The following is a 19,739-nucleotide window of genomic DNA, read 5'->3' on the forward strand; positions in this document are numbered from 1 at the left end:
AATTATATTAATATATATTTTAAGTTTTTCAGATAACACCTAACTAATCATATGTTATGTTAATAAGTAACCTGTTTTACATAGTGGCGTAGCCAGCTAGGTGGCATCGTGGTCCATGGACCACCTAAAAATTTAAAATTATAGTATATGTGCTAGTTAATATAATAAAAATTGTATAGTTGACCACTATTTTAATTAACATATTACATATAAATGGACCACATTTACTTTAAATTCTAGCTACGCTACTGGTTTTACATGCACGTTGAGAGGTTCCCAACCTCTCACCCCGAAACAGAGAGTATCTAGTCCAGTCAGTGTGACACATACTCTATTGTTGACGGACAGTGGAAAAAAAAATCATGTTCTTCCATCTCCTGATGGCGTTGTCATGTGTGGATTTTCCACGTGGAAGATGATGTGCTCTGAAAACTTTTGATCTGGACTATCAACTGTGGAGTTGGCACGTCTTTGCGTCTTGTGTTTATTGGCAAAATGGGTTGTCGTGTCTTAAGGGATAAGTTATAACAATATAGCAAACTGCTTATACTTTGGTAAAATTTTATCGATTTTGTCACAAACTTTTAAGGTAAAATACTTTTCGCAGACTAAAGATGTATAAGCCATAAGATTACAAATTATAGACTTAAAATCGATTTACAGAAAATCTACTTATTTTAGAAATTTTATGTATTAGTTTTATGTTCCCATAAAAATATGATAAAATTGGTTGAATATGGGCACTTAAATATTAATTGCTCAATCCATTATTTGGTACTCCCTCCATCCACAAAAGTTAGACCTATTTCATATTTGACTTTTTCCAAATAAGTTATTCCTATTTGTAGTCTCTATGCATTCAAGACTTAGATGAAGAGATAAATTAAATGTTTTATTAGAATCCAAGGAGTCATCTAAATACTCATTGATTACATGCTTGCATTCACTCTTTGATTTTATAACATCAAAGGTAATTTAATTTCTCCTTGGTCTTTGTGACAATAGTAATATGTGTAACTTTTGTGCATGGAGGGAGTATTATATAGTTTCGTCATGATAGTCTTATACACGCATATTTAAATTAGAGTAGATTTCACCTTCGACCTTCTTTAGTTAAAAGAAACCTTGGATTCCCTTTATTCCATTTTTTTTACAATGGATCTAATTTTCTTACCTTTTAGTTTCAAATTGGATACATTTCTTCTCTTGTTTCCACCGCCATGCCAAAATCATCATCGTCTACTAGATGAAAACAATGTTGAGAAAAAAAAATCAAAGTGAAAAAAAGGAGGGCCTAAATTGAAAATATGAGTTAAACGGTTCATATTTTGAGACTTATGGTAACAAAATACATAGAGTTCAACGTGAAATTCACTCTAACCTATGAAATTTTACTCCATCCAGTGTTATCATCGCACGCTGCAAAAGGTAGGGAGCAAAACAAAACAAAACAAAAATAATTCCAAACCCGTACGCAATTTTTTAGGCCTGCAAACCACGACAATTATCCCCCTAAATCCTAACCACCGCATAGTCAAGCAGAAAACAATAAATTAGAAACGCGTGGATCAGTGACAGACATGTGGGCCCGAAACAGCACTGCGCTAATTAATCCCACTTTTTGCAGAAAAGACCCTGCCAGGTCTCCCACCATCTCATTTCAGTCCTCCCCCTGACCCCCTCCCCCTCTCGATCCCTTCCTTCCTTCCTCCCCCAATCTTCCAATCCGAGAGAGGCGCCGCACGCGTCCCAGATCTATGGTTCGCGCGCCCACTCCACTCCTCCCCCACCGCCGCGCCGACTCGCCGCCGCACCGGCCCTCCGCCGCGGCCGCCGAAGCCGCCTGGCCCCGGGAGTGAACCGAACCCCAGGAGGAACGCGAGGTGAACCGGGCGCCGGAGGCGGGGGCGATGATGATCAGCAGGCAGCTCGTGCTGACCTACCTCTACCTGCTAATCTACGTCTGCCTCTCGTCGGGAGTCATCCTGTTCAACAAGGTAGGGCTTCTCCTCCTTCGAAATGCCGGTTGCGATTCGCTCTACCTGCGTGTATGCTTTTGCTTTTTTGCGTTTGCTCTGGGCTAGAGAAGAAATCGAGGAATGCGATGATCTGAGGTCCATTTTGTTCGCAGTGTCTTTTGTGTAGTGTTTGCTCCTTGAACGACTTCACTTCTAATGTGGTTTGGAGAACTGCAATATGAGTGAGTGCTACTTTAATTGCTATATCCGTTAGTTTGGTGGACGGTCTATTACAATGCTTTGCTTTCTGTAGGATTTTAGGGTTGTTAGGTGAATCAGGGTTCTTGGTACAGCACACTGTCATCTGTAGTATAATGTGGGCTCAAAGCGTAACGGATTTGACGAATGTCGGTGATGGATGCTGATAATGCAGATCTGGGGCTTTGCATATTATTTTTTTTGCGGTGCTATATGCTTGCTTGGATGTAAGTAGATGTTTAATTATGAGAGGCCACGCTGACTATGAACTTAATGCTCTCATTTTTCCTATTTTTGCAGTGGGTACTTTCTCCAAAGTACTTCAAATTTCCCTTTCCTATTACCCTTACAATGATTCACATGGCGTTTTCTGGAGTCGTAACGTTCTTCCTTGTCCGTGTGTTTAAGGTATGCTTCTTTGTGCCAATTTTCCTATTACCTCCTTCCATGTTCGATGCACACTGGATTACTTGCTTGTTGTAACTTTCAACCAAATGGCATACAAAGTGTTGATTGTCGAATAGAAACTGTTCTTATGCAAGAATAGGCAAGGTAGTTTCTGTATTGAAGCTTTAAGTTTGTAGTTTGTCTGGTGCTGTCATTTGGTTTTTCCTGTAAGAGCTAATGGAGTCATCTTGCTATGTTGGTGATGCAGGTCGTTGCACCAGTCAAGATGACATTCCAAATGTAAGAGCACTTAACTTTGTCATTCACTGTGTGGAATTTGATTCTTAGTCATTTCTTTCACTTAATGCAGATATGCCACATGTGTGATTCCAATTAGTGCCTTCTTCGCGTCAAGTCTTTGGTAAGCTAAACATAGACAAGATATGGAACCATCTTTCATTTCATTTTTTTCCTCGATCACTTCTTTATTATCTCCTGTATGAGAAAGCATGGCTTTGAAAGCATATGCACTCATGTATGTGATATATGTAGGCCTAAAATGTTAAATGCATTGATCTAAAGCTGACTATCAACATTACACAAATGGCATGATACTTGCAGTTTTGATATTTTATGATGACCTGATTGATTGCTTTGAATTGATAAAGTTTTTGCTATTGAGATTGTTTTCAAACCTAGCTGTTCTGTGTGTACTATTTGCCATGTATACCATAACTTGAATAGAATGGTTTGTGTATTATGTGTAATTGCGATGTGAATTAACAAATGCATGCTCTGTATGTGTATAATGTGTTCTAATACTTTGGTTATTTTTGCAAATGGGGCACAGTATGCAAACTCTATTTTTGTTAATACCGGACAGTAGTATCTTATCTCAGTATGTGAACTATACTATTAGTTTCCTTTATTAACCCCCATACAGCATTTACTGTATATGAATATTTGGAAATTTGCTACTTCTCCTGTAAAGTTATCTTGAATCATGTGTATGAAGAATGAGTTTCCCTTGCATAAAATTCTAACAATACTTTAATTGATTTGATTATTTTTACAGGTTTGGAAACACAGCATACTTGTATATTTCAGTCGCCTTCATTCAGATGCTCAAGGCCTTGAGTGAGTTACCATGAAACTCCCTGTAAATCAATTTATCATTTCTGGTACTGATTTGTGTTACTTTGTAATGCAGTGCCTGTGGCAACATTTATAATGGCTGTTCTATGTGGTACTGACAAATTAAGATGGGATCTTTTCTTGAACATGGTCTTGGTCAGTGTTGGTGTCGTAGTTTCATCATATGGCGAGATTCATTTTAATATCATAGGAACATTATACCAAGTAACAGGCATTTTTGCGGAAGCCCTCAGGCTGGTTCTGACACAGGTCCTCCTTCAAAAGAAGGGGTTAACTCTAAACCCTATCACAAGCCTATATTATATAGCCCCTTGCAGGTATTGCAACTATATCTGAAAAGTTTGCTTGCTTGATATGATTTCAACCAACTACCGTTGAATGAAATAACGACTTCTCTCTTAAAGTCTTACAGAATACTTGTACGAAAAACAAAGAGAATTTTTTAGTTTGCTCTTATAAAAAACATGTAAACTGCCATTTTCTTGAGGTTCCATTAGTGATATTAATGACTTGGATTTATATAATATGTACAACCAAATGGTGCTAGTGCTACTTTATTGTGCAAGTGCTGTTGTAATGTACACATGTAAATAAAAATCACTAAAACTTATAACACAATTGGTTTTCCTATGACATTTATGAAGAGAACACTGTTCTTCATTTGTAGTAGTTTCTAACCTCAGTTGTTTGAATGAATAAATAAAAGAACAGATTTGAAATGTATATTCGTCGTATTAGATTGCATGTATTAGGCAACAAGAGCATTCGAGAGGTTTATGGCATCTGTCTGTAAGACTTATATGTGTGGTTTCTTGTTGAGAAGCAGAAAGTAGTTTGTTAGGACTTAGGAACAACCATTTGCTGCCTCAACTTTTGCACTCACTGGTTTTTCTTCTGTAGCCTCTGTGATTATTATGCACTGTTTTTGTCTCCATACAACTAAGCTTTGCATATTCTATATGTCACTAAAATGTTTGTGCCATTTTACTCTCTGCAATTTCTTATATGTATTCTTCTGTTTTGCAGTTTCATCTTCCTGTTTGTTCCTTGGTTTTTACTTGAAAAGCCAGAAATGGATGTTTCTCAAATTCAGTTCAACTACTGGATATTTTTCTTTAATGCAGTTGCTGCATTTGCATTGAACATATCCATCTTTCTAGTTATTGGAAGAACAGGAGCAGTCACCATCCGAGTCGCAGGAGTTCTGAAGGACTGGATACTCATTGCCCTCTCAACCATTATCTTTCCTGAATCTATTATTACAAGCCTCAATATAATTGGATATGCTGTTGGTAATTATCCATTCAATTTTCTCTAGAAGTAGAATCTATATCTATAATCTTAACCTGTGGTTTTGTGTTCCATTGCATAGCATAAACATGGGGTTATGTTAACATGTGTAACATACTAACATGTTCTTTTGAGTTACAAAGGGACATAAATCCGGGGCTTGTGAAATTTGCTTATACTTTTATTTCAAATATGTTGTTTGTGATTAACCTTCTTAATTAGTATTGCTTTAATGTGTAGCTCTCTCTGGCGTTGTCATGTACAATTATTTGAAGATGAAAGATGTCAGAGCGAACCAACTTCCAGCTGATATCGCTCCTGACAGAGCTACGAAGGTCAGAGTACGACTTTCTCTGCACTTACTTTATTTAGATATCTTGATTCTTTGTGGTCTTCCTCTTGAACATGTTCATCCATAGAGATCTTTCATGTATGATGTATCACTACTTTATAGTACAATATTGTTCCAGTTATGACTTTCTTATCTTGTTCTTTGCTTGTCTCTGCCCTTGTTATCGGTTGCATAAAAAAAACTGCTATTACGCATTGCGTTGTTGTCACACAACACCAAGTTATTGTCTAAAAATGGTTACCTTTTAGTACCATAGCTTCCACTACTATAGCAATTGCAGTTCCAATTTGTATCATATGGGTGGCTGTTGCGTTGTCCACCTAACCACAACATTTTATTACTCCATGAAGTTTGGTTCTCCCGTGTCAACAAATCAGATACCACGTAAATATAGTATTGGAGCTTCCAATTTTGTTTAATACTTTACTTGGCGTAACTTTGATAATAGGCAAAACCAAATGATTGCTCATTTTTCTTGTACTTACAAGTCACATAACTGTTGAAATGTTCAACTTTTTGCAGGATAAGAAGATTTCAAACATATACAAGCCTGACAATTTCATGGATTCTAATGATGAAACCACTGTTGGAAGTCTGGCGTCAGAAGGTGCAGGGGTTGATGAAGAAGCCCCTTTGATTCCTTCTTCACGCCTCTCCTATGTTACCCGGACACAAACTGGCAGCTTCAATAGCAGATGACCATCATTTTCTGAAGTTTTGAGTTAGTTGAGGGAGCAAACTTTGCCCCAGATTAACCAGCTTTCCTCCTGGGGAGTCTGAAAGAGGTATTAGGATGATAAACTATAGCCATATTAGAAGCTCTGGTGAATAGTCCTGCATTCACCTTGGTATATTTTGCTAGTTGGAACTGAATGTGTATTGGCCAGACACCTGGAGATGAAGTAGAGAAAAGTGCAGGGATAGGGTCAAATGTTTGACCAGTACTTGGGATCAATTTGGTAGTTGCGTTAGATATATATTGCTTATTAACCCAGCATATTGAAAATGTTTAGCAGACCATAGACGATGTAAAGCATTTTATAGATGCTAATTTGTATTGCAGTTTTGTTTCCGTTTCTGGATATTTTGTTCCATTTTCCGTCTCTGTACTACAGCAAGCACCATGGGTGTATCTGAATATCTCATCTCGACGATAATTTCACCGATTGCTGTAAAATTCCTACCTTCCGATAAGCTACCGCTATTATCAATGAACCGCCGCTATGGCCTATGATCAATGTATCTTTCGTTACCACGTTGACCCGAATCCAGTATTGTGCTGTTTTTGTCGCTGGAAAGGAACGATTGCGACGTGAGCTCAAAAATTGTGGACGGGTGCGATGTGAGCTCAAAAATTGTGCTGTTTTGTCGCTGGAAAGGAACGATTGCGATCCACAAATCCACGTTGACTACGCAATGCACTTTTGCACGGGGCTAGTCAGCCTCCATTCTCCACCGGCATATGTTGGATTTGTGGCTGTGATAGAACCCAAGTTCGCAGGTCGGCGAACAAAGTACTCCCTCCGATAAAAAAAAAAACCTAGACAATGAAAGGATATACCTAATACAACAAATCTGAATAATATCATGTCCAGATTCATTATGCTATGCTATGTCTCATTCTTGCCTAGCCTAAATTGTTTTTTTAGACACATAGAGTATGTAGCAGAAGTTGTGACAATCTGACTTGTGAAGTGGATACTTATGTTTGCTTCTGGTCTCATATCTTTCGGCTGTTATGGATACTGGAGATCCATCTTTGGGTTATCACTTATTTTGGAACGAAGAATTTTAGAGAAATTAGATTTAAAGCTGTAAAATTTCTGCAATCGAAAAGTATCTAACCATTGCCACCACTAGACACTAGTCCATTCCACTTCCTTTTGTCCCGTTATTATTGGTATTATTCCACTTGCAGTGTAGTAGTGGAAGAATATGGCTCTCTTTGCAGCCCTAGAGGTAGCCGAAGGGGAACGTCAGACGAGAGCCGTCTACCTGCCTAGATAGTTATCTTCCCTCGCACACCCTACCTCTAGGTAAAACCCTTGCTCCGTCTCCCGCTCCCGCTCCCGCTCCGTCTCCGCTCCCTTGCAGCTCGGTTCGATTTGATCCAACCTCATGTAAGTTTAGTGTTGGTTGGAGTGTAATCGCTATCATGGAAGGGAATATCTTTTTAAAAATTTAAAGTTCCCTTTAATTTAACACTAATCAAATTATTTTGGAGTGTCTGAGTTGTCTTACTTGATTTCATCCGAAGAAACAGAGGAACGACTATGAGTTTGCTAAATCCTCCTATAGGTTGTCAAATGGGCTAGGTCTTTTCTTATCCGCCCAGGCACGCATGTGCCGTTTACAGTCCAGGAATCGCACGATCTGTTTGGGTATGGGTTGCGTTGGCACGACCCGTCTAGCCACACCATGCTTGGATTGCTATCTGGCTCGACATGCCTACATGACAAATGCATGTAGTGAGACAGCACGACATGGCCCAGGAATAGCACGACATGGCATGGTCCATGCGGCACGATGATGACCGACGACTGGCGAACAACCGCCAATTGAGAAACTACCATAATGCCATCCGAGCAGGAGCTAGGAAGAAAGGAGAATGTAAGAATAGAAGAAGCTAGGGGCTCGAGGCAGAGGAAGCAGTGGTAGACGCTCATCGATGTAAGCCTACATGACAATGTGGTGGCGTGGCCAACCACATTTGTGAGCACAACCGCTAAGCATGTTGGTCATTAGGCGTTCACTAGCTCGGTGTGAAGGAAGTAGAAAGTGAAGGGCCACGACAGTGCTTGATGAGGAGGAAGAGGAATATGCTATCGGTGAGCGGAGGACCTCACTAGAGCTTCATCGGAGTTTGTGCAGTAGGATGTAATAGCCTCTGTTCGTATTCTTTTTCTCGGTATATATCAAATTTGGGCTAAGCGGTCTCCACATAACACATGTACCCTAATTGTGCCAGGCCAACACAACATAACCCGACATCTCACTAGACCATGCCTAGGCTCCAGCCTTACCACGTGGATCGACACAACACGACTCATTCGGTGAGCCATGCCTAATTGGACAATGTCCAAACATATTTATTATTTATCCACCATCTCAATCTTATTCTATTAAAAAAAATCTACCGTCTCAAGGGTTAAACTAGAGACTCCATCTGAAAAATGAGATTAGGACGAATGGATATTATTTTCATTTTTCAGATTTCGACCGTCTAGCTAGGTTGGAGATGGGATGGGTGTGCAATCCGGGTGAATTGATGCGAGAAATTACTAAGTTACCCTCGCCATTTTGACTCTTCTGTCGTGCGTGAGTTACCCTGACCCCTCGTCAGTTTGCCCTTGCCCACCGCCGCCCCCGCCCCCGCCCCCGCCCCCTGTGCCTCCGCCGATCCCCATCCATCCCGCGAGCGAAGAAGGCCGCAATCGTTCGTCCTGCTGCTTCCGCCGCATCCATCCTGGTGAGCACATCCTCCGCCACCGCCGCCTGCGTCGATCCCCATCCATCGCGCGAGCGAGCGCATAGGGTCGCCGTCGTTCCTCCTGCTGCTTCCGCCGCATCCGTTACGCACGTCCTCTTTCCCATCTCTCTCTCTCTACCCACGCACTTTTTCTCGAATTTGCGTTAACCCTAGCTTCTGTTCTAGAAATTTAACTCAACCTTAGTACTAATAACAGCTTGATGGTTCGCAAGAAGTTTGGGGGTTTAACTGAAACCCCATGTCCCATGTTAGATCCGCCACTGATTTGTAATTGTCCCAAATGTCCAATTAGCATCATCAGCACTAACCATTTTGGATGGTGTCCTTACTGTCCTTTTCAAGCTAAATTGGTTGACTAAAGTTCCAATTCTTTGATAATAGCTTGATGTGCTAGGTTTAACTTTGATGAGTAATTCTTTACCAGCCAAAAATCTAATCCATGTTGCTTGCAAACTAGAACTAGAAAGGCCCATTTTGGTACGGAATATGAAATGACCAAACAACTCATGATCACTAGGAACTGAGTAAGGGACACAGGACGTGACCTGACAAAATTGTGGTTTGAGTCGCTAAACCTATTTGGATGACCCTCAGCCTTGTTCTGGTTCTGTCTACCCAGAACTCTTGGTTTTGTGTTTACCATACTATGCAATTGACCTAGAAATGATTGTTTATGACTTACTCCTATGTTCCAAAATGGCCATCCAAGTATGGAGAGAGTTTTGTTTCTGTATTATATGTTGGTATAAATATAGAGACTACCACCAATGATTTTTCTGTTCTATTTCAGCTAGAAGTAAATGATTGCTGCAGACCACATTTTGATATGATTGTTTATTTTCTTTGTGTTAAACCTAGTAACTCAGTTAGTATGGATAGTTCTGATTTTAAATTTTTCCTATTCTTTATTTAAGGAACTGGTTTTCCTCTTATTTCTTGTGAGCACAAGTCATTGGCGACCATTCCTATGGATTTATGGTTGCTCTAACCACCATGTCGTAAATGCTTCACTTGTGAAGAAGCAGCACATGTTATGGCCTTATAGGCCAGTCATGTAGTCATGTATGATTGTCCATGGCTTGTTGCCGTGGCTTATGTCCACTTAAATACAAACTACATTTATATTATACACAAAAATTGATACAAATTGCAGATTGGATTTAACGCTTGTAGTGTTAAGAATTATTGCGTGGCAACTTTCATAAGCTAATAGCTTTGTCTTGGATGACGTTGGATAGAGCACTCTTGTTTTGTAAGGGAGCAGCTACGATCAGTTTACTAGACACTAGATAGTGTATTCTAGTCTAAAAAAAATTCATCAACCTTTTTTTTTTGTTATTTCCTTGTATTTGACAGCTCTGAATTCTGTCTCTCGGGTTTGTTACTAATATTTGAATTTGGTATTCTGCAGGTGAATCAAGCATCCTAATTTTGTCAAGATGTCAGATGGTCAAGAAACTGACAAGAATATTGAGATTTGGAAGATTAAGAAGTTGATCAAGGCACTGGAGTCTGCTAGAGGCAATGGCACAAGCATGATCTCTCTGATTATGCCCCCACGTGATCAAGTCTCCCGTGTGACCAAGATGCTGGGTGATGAATATGGTACTGCTTCAAACATCAAGAGTAGAGTCAATCGACAATCTGTTTTGGCAGCCATCACATCAGCTCAACAGAGGCTGAAGCTGTACAACAAGGTTCCGCCAAATGGACTCGTCCTCTACACAGGAACAATTGTTACTGAAGATGGCAAGGAAAAGAAAGTCACTATTGATTTTGAACCATTCAAGCCCATCAATGCATCGTTGTATCTCTGTGACAACAAATTCCACACCGAAGCTTTGAATGAGCTCTTGGAATCCGATGACAAGTTTGGCTTTATTGTTATGGATGGTAATGGAACTCTTTTCGGCACACTGAGTGGCAATACTCGTGAGATCCTTCACAAATTCACTGTAGATCTCCCAAAGAAACATGGAAGAGGAGGGCAATCTGCTCTGCGTTTTGCTCGGCTTCGGATGGAAAAGCGTCATAACTATGTCCGAAAGACGGCTGAACTTGCTACTCAGTTCTTCATCAATCCAGCTACCAGTCAGCCTAATGTTTCTGGACTAATTTTGGCTGGTTCTGCTGATTTTAAGACAGAACTGAGTCAATCTGACATGTTTGATCAGCGTCTTCAAGCCAAGATACTTAATGTTGTTGATGTTTCCTATGGTGGTGAAAATGGTTTCAACCAAGCCATTGAGTTATCAGCTGAAATTCTAGCGAATGTGAAGTTCATACAGGAGAAAAAGTTGATTGGGAAGTACTTTGAAGAGATTAGTCAAGATACCGGGAAGTACGTTTTTGGCGTTGATGACACCCTTAAGACTCTTGAAATGGGTGCTGTTGAGACATTGATAGTGTGGGAAAACCTTGATGTCAACAGATATGTGCTTAAGAACAGTGCTACTGGAGAAACTGCAATAAAACATCTGAACAAAGAGCAAGAAGCTGATCAGAGCAATTTCCGCGACACATCAACCAATGCTGAGTTAGAAGTTCAGGACAAAACATCCCTTCTGGAGTGGTTTGCTAACGAGTACAAAAAGTTCGGATGCACACTTGAGTTCGTTACCAACAAATCCCAGGAGGGGTCACAGTTTTGCAGAGGTTTTGGTGGCATCGGTGGCATCTTGCGCTATCAGCTGGACATTCGTTCTTTTGATGAGCTTTCTGATGATGAGGGCGTCTATGAAGACTCTGATTAAAGATCCTATTATTCCCTTGCCTATGCTGATGTACTGAGGAACGCAACTGCCACAAGTTCTGAATTTTGACAGACTATTTATTTTTGGAGTACTTCAAAAGAAGCCCTATGTTTTGTTCGTCAGTTCTTAAAGAAAAGAGAACGCTAGTATTACCGAATTGTCATGTACCAAGATTGCATTGGATTGAGACTCAATTCAGGTGTCCTTTTTACCTATCCATTAATGTATGATTAGATTACATCTACATGATACAAAAAGTCAGGTAATTACCGACTGATCTACATGTGTTGCATGGATGGATTCATGATGATTTCTTGGGCGATGCCTTCTCCCAACCCCCACAGGAATCGTCGCAGCAGCTCTCCTGGCCGATCACCCTGTTGATCGTCCTGCCGACGCAGCTCGACGACGCGCAGGCGCCGTCCCTGGCGTTGTCGAAGTCCGGCACGAAGCCCATGAATATCAGCGGCGTGGAGGTGGAGCCGTACTGCTTCTCGACGCCGCCGTCCTTGCGGAACCGCACCTCGCAGCCGCCGGCGTGCTCCGAGCAGAAGAGGTTGTCGTGGCCCGGGTTGGCGAACACGCGCACGCCGTGCGCCCAGCACCGGTTGGCGCCGCGGTAGGAGCACAGCACCTCGAACACCTCGTCGCCGCGCACGGCGGGCAGCGACAGGCGCGCCGCCGCGCCGCCGGGGATGTCGGCGCGCGCCGACCACACCGACCGGCTGTGGTCGTGCTCGCCGTACCCGTGGCAGAGCAGCTGCACGTTGCCGTCTGCGAGGTCCATCTCCTCGCCGACCTCCTGCTGGTTCGACACCACGATCAGCCGCCGCCCGCCGCCGGCCACGTACGGCGTCGGCAGGTGGACGCACCTGAACCGGTAGAAGAAGCTGAGCGCCACCGCCGCGGACACCGCGGCGGCGAGGACGACGATCTTGACGGGCGCCGTGGCCATGGCGGTGCTGCGATGGCAACGTACGGCGCGGGCGATGGCGCGGTGGTGTGCTTGCGATCGCGGGCGTACGTGTGTGGTCGAGGCTGGCATGCACAATGGCGCGTGCTCGGTTCGTGCATGCTGCGACGTGGTTCTTGCTGAGGCCCCACAATGCGTTTGCCGCGGAATGAGCTTGTTTCGCTTGTAGTTTAGGACTCGCTCTGCCTAATTTTGGGTTGCTGCTAGATCAGTTCAATTTTTGCATAGAAAACTGGCTAAATAACTCCTTTTTTTTTAATACAAAAACCTATCGCTTCAAACAACAGTTTCCTATAAAATCACCAAGCCAAATCTCATCAACTAATAAATTATAAGGCGAAATCTGATCAAACATTGATTACTCAAGATCGATCACACATCAAGAGTACACTTCTACAAGTTCACTAGACGGCCACAATTCTGATCATAGACACGAATTGCATAATCGAATCAATTTGCAGTCCTTTTATTTCCATCACATAGTTCATAGCCAGCTCTGATGCCATCCAAGCGGCAGCCTAGAACTGAACATGATGATCAATGGATGGCAACTTCAACTTCAGTCTGCGTGTCTTTCATTCTCAGTGCTTTAGCATGTCCCTGAACCAGTAGGCCGACGCCTTGGGGTGGCGCTCGAGCGTGTTGAAGTCGACGTAGACGATACCAAACTTGGACGTGTAACCTGACAGCCACTCGAAGTTGTCCAGGAGAGACCAGGCGAAGTAGCCAGCCACATTGGCGCCCTCGTCGATGGCCTTCTTCAGCTGGGTGAGGTAGCTCCTGTAGAAATGAACCCTCGTGGTGTCGCGCAAGTACTGGTCGCGGCTGAGGTTCGCAGGTTGATCCATTCCTGATGACAAGATGGAATATGTTGATATGTTCATCACTTCTGGATTACACGCAGATTGTGCAATATGGAGCGGAAAATCGAATGGAGGGATATGGGAGAAGTTCAGAGCTACCGTTTTCAGTTATGACGACTGTCGGATTCCCGTACTTCTGCTTGATGTAGTTCACACATCCGTACATCCCCCATGGCACGATGTAAAGCCAATTAGAATTTGCCTGTAAAGATCGATGGATCAACAAAGGTTTTATGAGTTATGTTACTTCTGAATTTATCAGTTTGGTCACGTCAGTAGAATGCAGTGCTAGAAGAATCTGAAGCTGGAGAAGGATACAACTGATTACTGCATACCTGTGGTCCAATTGGTTTGCCGTTTTTCGCAACTGCAGAATTTAGGGGATAAAATATTTAGGAGAATATGTCTAGCAACGATACTGATGTACAAGCGCAAGGCGAGGCGAGGCAAGGAACTCACAAACATAGGTAACCTGCCAATCGGCTGAGTAACTCGTCGGTGTCTGCTGCATCAATTGCTGGCCCTTCATGTAGCTAGCTGTGTATTGGTTGATGCCAATATAGTCAGCCGAGCCCTTGACCAATCTAGCTTGTTCAGGAGTGAACTTGGGCAGCCTATCTTTCACAAGATCTTGCATTATCTGCGGGTAATGTCCATTTATCAATGGATCAAGATACCTGGACCATTGCAACCGTTAGCAATCCTAACAATGATAATTCTTTTTCAATGAAGCTCGATAGAATTTACTGAGATTAATAAAGCTTCCATTATCTAAAAAAAATAGGCTTTCTGAGAGGATATTCTTTATGGTCTTACCAACCAATGTGGAAGTCCCTGGCTCTTTGAGCCGCTGCTTGGTCTTCAGTTGAGTTGGAAAGAGCTTCATACCAATTGAAGTCCAGAACTATTCCAACTTTGCCTTGCTGAGCTGCCTACATTTTTGAAATTATATTTCCCAAATTTAGACTGGCCAGTAGGAGATATCCGTTAAAAAAAAACAGTTGGCCCTTAATTGTCTGTTTTTTTTCTTTCTTTTCAAACTAGTATGTGGGTGGGTGTTTTGGTTGTGTGCATCTTTGTTGTGCAGAGGTCAGAAGTGTTCTTAGTATGATTGTATCACTTTGATGTAATTGACTGAGTTCAATAAAGCTTAAATTATCTAAAAAACAAGTCGAGAAAAAATACCTGATACTTAGTCCGGTATCTTGCAACAGCTGCAGCATGTGATAAGAGAAAATTATGAGCAACAATGTATGGTTCTGTTGCTGAGTTCCCACCAGCAGCGCATTTTGTGCACCTTTTAGGAGGATTTGTTCCTTGGTCATAACCAAGAAGTGCTACTATCCTTGGCTCATTAAATGTAAACCAGTGCTTGACACGATTGCCAAAGGTCTTGAAACAGAAGTCCGCGTACTCCGTGAATAGATCCCTACAGAACAAGTAGTATGAAGATAATCCAGACTTCAGAGTGTTACTTATACAGCTAGTGATGCCAGAGATACAGGATGCTGCATTTAGCTAGACAACAGGTACCAATAATCATAATGCAGTGCAGCTTTCTTTTGACAGAACAATAGAACTTTCACGTTCATAATAATTGTCATTTGTCTAGAATTGGAGCCAATTTTAGTCAGGAATTTTTGTGTTAAGAAACTGATAATTTTGTCCCAAGCATTCATACTTATCATGTGTGCTTCTATGTTTAAAACCAAGTCTAAAATAAGTCAATAACCAACAAATGACGAGAGTTCTAATAGATTAACAGACAAAAAGCTAGGATAAATTACTAATTTGACTTACGCCATTTTTGCATTCAACCAGCCTCCGTACTTCTTCTCAAGCGCAAGAGGGAGATCGTAGTGGTAAAGATTGACATAAGGAGTGATACCTGCTTGGTTTGAAGGAAATATTTAGTTATACAGCACTCAGTTTCCATGGAAGTTTGAAAGTTTCAAGTATGAGATCTTTTTCTTTTGCAGGGGATTCAAGTATGAGATCAAGCGGTACCTTTCTGCAGAAGGTAGTTTATAAGATTGTTGTAATATGCTACGCCTTCTTGGTTAACTCGTCCCTCACCATCTAGGTACACCAAAGGCGCATATTTGGCAGTAACAAATTGTCATTAAAAAAAATGATGCAGGGTATCAGGGCAACATGCTACAATCTGAGTCAGACTCAATGTACCTGGGAAGATCCTGGACCATGAGATTGAAAACCGGTAGGCATCAAAATTCAAACTTTTCATGAGATTAACATCTTCCTGTTCCAGAATGGATACACTTTTTTTTTAGATAATGGAGAATGGAAACACTTACATGTAATGTAAGACCTTGGACACGCATATTTTAGAGCATTTACAGTTATTAATGCATAGAGATGTGCCATTATACCAGCTGTTTTGTGATCTGTAGTGTTATCTTGAAGTACAGAAGTTTCATTTACTTAGCAAATCTGGGGGAGCAATTATCTGATGAAAGACAAATCTGGGCACACATGCCCTTTCTATTTACCAAAGGAAGATACAACCCCAGCCCCATCCTCCCCAAAAGGAAGTAAAAGTAGGAAAAGCACCAAATTAGCTAGAGGACTCCAAACAAAACTACTTTTTTTTTCAAAAGTTGCATGGTTGGTTTATCCATTCGATAAAAAATATTTGACGTTTAGGATAAGGTTTGGTCAAACTTTTTATGACCGGATGGAATAAAAAAAACCAGTTATGCCTAGTGCCAGGCATACCAACGCAGAGGACTTTGTGATGTACTAGCAGGGTTTCCCAAACCGCCGGGGCCGGGTTTACCGTGCCCTGGCGGTAAGCACGGTTACCGTGCGGTAACCGCTGTAATCGTGAAAAACCGTACGAAACCGTGCAAAATTTATCAAAAAATTAAATTATTTTTTAAATTTATTTGAATTTAAGGAGGTTATCGTGGTTTTTCTATTACCGTACCCCGCGGTAAGGCCAGTAACCGCGGTAACCACGCGGTTACCGACGGTAATGTAAACCCTGTGGACTAGTACCTTATAGCGATGATATTGATCTGTCGCAACATCTCCATTCTGATTTCCTGCAACATTTCCTGTTCATTGAAATGTAAAATAAAAAAAATATATTATTATGGGTGAGCTTGACAAGTTGATCACAATTCACATGATTGACGGCTCAAGATCTACAAGAATGTCAGTTTAAACTAAAACTCAAGTAGTATTCAGCTACCACTGTAGTGGAGTATATAAGGATAAAGATGCACAGATATTGGTCAACGTTCCACATCGAATTGGTCGCTGTTCAACATTCCAATTTGGCACATAATTCTAGCAAGCTGTGTCTTAATTGTAGCACTGTCGTTCACAAATGTCATAATCATTTAGCCGTATGTCACCATTCTGTCATCTAGTGGCTGTTGAGTTGAGTACTTTACTCAGATGCTGGCCTTGTTTGGATCCTCCGAGCTATTAAATAGCCCTTCGAAATCTTGCTATTTAGGATTATTAAACGTAGATTACCGATAAAACCGATTCCATAACCCCTAGTCTATTTTGCGAGACGAATCTAATGATGTATATTAATCCATAATTAGCGGCTGATTACTGTAGCATTACTGTAGCAAATCATGGATTAATATACCTCGTTAGATTCGTCTCGCAAAATAGCCTAGGGGTTATAGAATGGGTTTTGTCATTAACCTACGTTTAATACTTTTAAATAGCAAGATTCCGGAGGGCTATTTAATAGCCCTCCGGATCCAAACGGGGCCGCTGTATAGTAGACTAACAGTTGTGATTTGTGAAATATATATTTTTGGGCACTAAGTAGTGTATTGTACTGCAACTGTAAGTAATTGAATACCGAAACTGCCATAGCGGTTTGGAAAAAAGAAAATCACAGTTTCGAAGCCAAGAAGCAGAGTTAAAACTGAGTGACAGCAAAAGTAGAGTAGAGCAAGCGACTAATCGCAGTTTTACCCGGGGTGTGCGCGAAGGCGTCCCAGATGGACGGCCCGCGGCCGCCGGACGCCGCCATGCCCTCGACCTGGTACGCGGACGTGGCCGTCCCGAACACGAACCGCTTGGGGAACGCGGCGCGGCTCAGCCCGCCCAGCCAGTTGGGCTTGGGCACCGCCGCGGCACCAGCATCCCGCGCCGCCAACAGCGCGAGCGCCAGCACCAGCACCAGCGCGCAGTTCGCTCGCCGTGCAGCCATCACGACCGCGCGCGGCCGGAGCACACCGCCGGCAGGCGGCGGCAGCAGTTGTTCACACAGTGAGACCAAGCAGTAGCGCAAGCACACGCAGCCACGCACGCACAGTGGCCAACTATTGGGAGTATATAGCAGCGCTGCAGCGGTAGCTGCATGTGCGTGTCTCAATGATTGTCGGTGATGGGGACCGGGCACCGGGGAGCGGAGCGTCGCGAGCGCGCGATGGAATCTCGTCTCGTCTCCCCTATCGGAGACGTGGGGAGGTTTGGCAGTGCGCGCGCGGCCGAGTCCCTCCGTTCGAAAAAAAAAAAAAAGACAAAACCTGGTTTCCGTATCTAATGTTTGACTGTCCGTCTTATTTGAAAAAATTATAAAAAAATTTAAAAAGACAAGTCACGTATAAAATATTAATTATATTTTATCATCTAACAATAATAAAAATACAAATTATAAAAAAATTTTATATAAGACGGACAGTTAAAATTGGACACGGAAACCAGGATTTATTTATTTATTTTTTTTTTACGGAGGGAGTATTCGGGACCGATCGACGCGTCCGCGACCGGTGCCGGTGACTCGGTGATGAGATGGGTGCGAGTGATAATCGCGTGGGGGCGCGTGATGTGCCGGGGCAGGGTGGGGGCCGGGAAATGATGGCCAGTTCACGCCTGTCGGCCAGGTTAGGTGGCGGTGGCGCCACCTTTTCCGTGGAATCTGTGGCTCTGTGCATGTACTGGAGTACTGCCCCTCCGTCACATTTTAAATAGTACTCGCTTCGGTTTCATTTTAATTAAGAGTAAAATTCATCACCGGTCTCTAAACTTATACCACTATGTCATTCTGATCCCTAAACTTGCAAATCGACCGTTTAGGTCCTCAAACTTGTTCGACGGTATCATTCCGGTCTCTAAACATACAGATCACTCGTTTAGGTCCTCCAACTTGTTCAGTTATGTCACCCCGGTCCCTAAACAGGACGGTCTAAAAACTTTATATCAAAAAATAATTCATAACTTTTTCATGTTAACTCTAATGAAGACAAACTTTATATCAAAATTGTAGCTCTCGACGCGACCTACAACTTTGTAGTTGAAAAGTTTTTGAATTAAAACTGTTTAGGGTCCCAAAATATTATTGCATATTTATAGATTTTGTAATTTTAATTTTAAAATTACATTTTGGGAAAAAAATGACTTAAAATAAAAAAAAATTCAACTACAAAGTTGTAGATCGTGTCGCGGGCTACAAGTTTGATATAAAGTTTATCTTCATTAGAGTTCACATGAAAAAGTTATGAATTATTTTTAAATATAAAATATTTAGACCGTCCTATTTGACCCAGATGATATTCAAATCCAAGTTTAGGGACCGGAGTGACACAGCTGAACAAGTTGGAGGACCTAAACGAGTGATCTGCAAGTTTAAGGACCGGGATGACACAGTTGAACAATTTTAAGGACTTGAACGGTCGATTTGCGAGTTTAGGGACCGGGATGACACAACGATATAAGTTTAGGGACCGGTGATAGACTTTACTCTTTAATTACTTCCCCCGTCCCAAAATGTAAGTATTTTTGAGGTTGGCACGGGTATTAAGAAAGTAAGTGAGAATGATTGAAGAATGTGTGCGATTGGTTGAAAAGAGAAAGTAGGTGAAAAAGAATGGTTGTGATTGGTTGAGAGGAGAAGGTAGGTAGAAAAATAGCTTCATTTTGGGACAAAGTACTGTGCTAGAAATAGCTACATTTTGGGATGGAGGTAGTAACGTTTTAAACAATGTCACGGACTATAAAATATATTTTTGATCTTTTTTTATTAATATATATATAATAAATAAATGCATGTTTACTTTTATTATAGTGCTTTAAAAGACAAATCTATATATGTTGTTCTAGTTTCTTCAAACTAAATATTTTTAAAGTTATTAATGGTCAAAGTTATAAAAGTTTGACCTCAACCTTATCCAAAACGTCAATTATTATGGAACCGGAGGGAGTATAACCATAAGTTTTGGTATCCAACTTTAATTATCCATCTTATTTAAAATATTTTTATAATTTAT

General features: G+C 41.6%; 3 protein-coding genes across 6 annotated transcripts; 2 read left to right on the plus strand and 1 right to left on the minus strand.

The window, feature by feature from the left end:
• The first annotated feature begins 1,691 nt into the window (after positions 1–1,691).
• On the plus strand, positions 1,692–6,494 carry LOC4333839 (probable sugar phosphate/phosphate translocator At1g48230). Its single transcript, XM_015772782.3, has 9 exons — positions 1,692–1,997; positions 2,517–2,624; positions 2,872–2,903; positions 2,974–3,024; positions 3,679–3,740; positions 3,814–4,075; positions 4,785–5,050; positions 5,289–5,383; positions 5,923–6,494. Exons 1-9 carry the CDS (start codon positions 1,911–1,913, stop codon positions 6,097–6,099), a joined length of 1,140 nt encoding a protein of 379 aa, XP_015628268.1. The 5' UTR covers positions 1,692–1,910; the 3' UTR covers positions 6,100–6,494.
• Positions 6,495–8,774: 2,280 nt separating this feature from the next.
• On the plus strand, positions 8,775–11,924 carry LOC4333840 (eukaryotic peptide chain release factor subunit 1-3). 4 transcript variants are annotated; one of them, XM_066308318.1, is made up of 2 exons: positions 8,775–8,980; positions 10,302–11,924. In XM_066308318.1, the coding sequence occupies exon 2, from the start codon at positions 10,330–10,332 to the stop codon at positions 11,641–11,643; it is 1,314 nt and encodes a 437-aa protein (XP_066164415.1). In that variant the 5' UTR covers positions 8,775–8,980; positions 10,302–10,329; the 3' UTR covers positions 11,644–11,924. The 4 variants fall into 4 exon arrangements, with proteins under 4 accessions (XP_066164415.1, XP_015630900.1, XP_015630899.1 ...); XM_015775414.3 differs by having other exon boundaries at positions 8,775–8,976; XM_015775413.3 differs by having other exon boundaries at positions 8,775–8,971.
• A 909-nt stretch (positions 11,925–12,833) lies between these two features.
• Positions 12,834–17,896, minus strand: LOC4333841 (beta-glucosidase 7-like). Its single transcript, NM_001402232.1, has 11 exons — positions 17,443–17,896; positions 16,498–16,556; positions 15,664–15,739; positions 15,487–15,558; positions 15,280–15,367; positions 14,665–14,908; positions 14,296–14,411; positions 13,939–14,156; positions 13,815–13,846; positions 13,579–13,681; positions 12,834–13,466 (listed from the first exon to the last, which is right to left on the minus strand). The coding sequence occupies exons 1-11, from the start codon at positions 17,678–17,680 to the stop codon at positions 13,198–13,200; spliced, it is 1,515 nt and encodes a 504-aa protein (NP_001389161.1). The 5' UTR covers positions 17,681–17,896; the 3' UTR covers positions 12,834–13,197.
• Positions 17,897–19,739: the final 1,843 nt, after the last annotated feature.

Source organism: Oryza sativa, chromosome 3 (assembly GCF_034140825.1).
Source record: "Oryza sativa Japonica Group chromosome 3, ASM3414082v1".
Classification (NCBI taxonomy): Eukaryota; Viridiplantae; Streptophyta; class Magnoliopsida; order Poales; family Poaceae; genus Oryza; species Oryza sativa.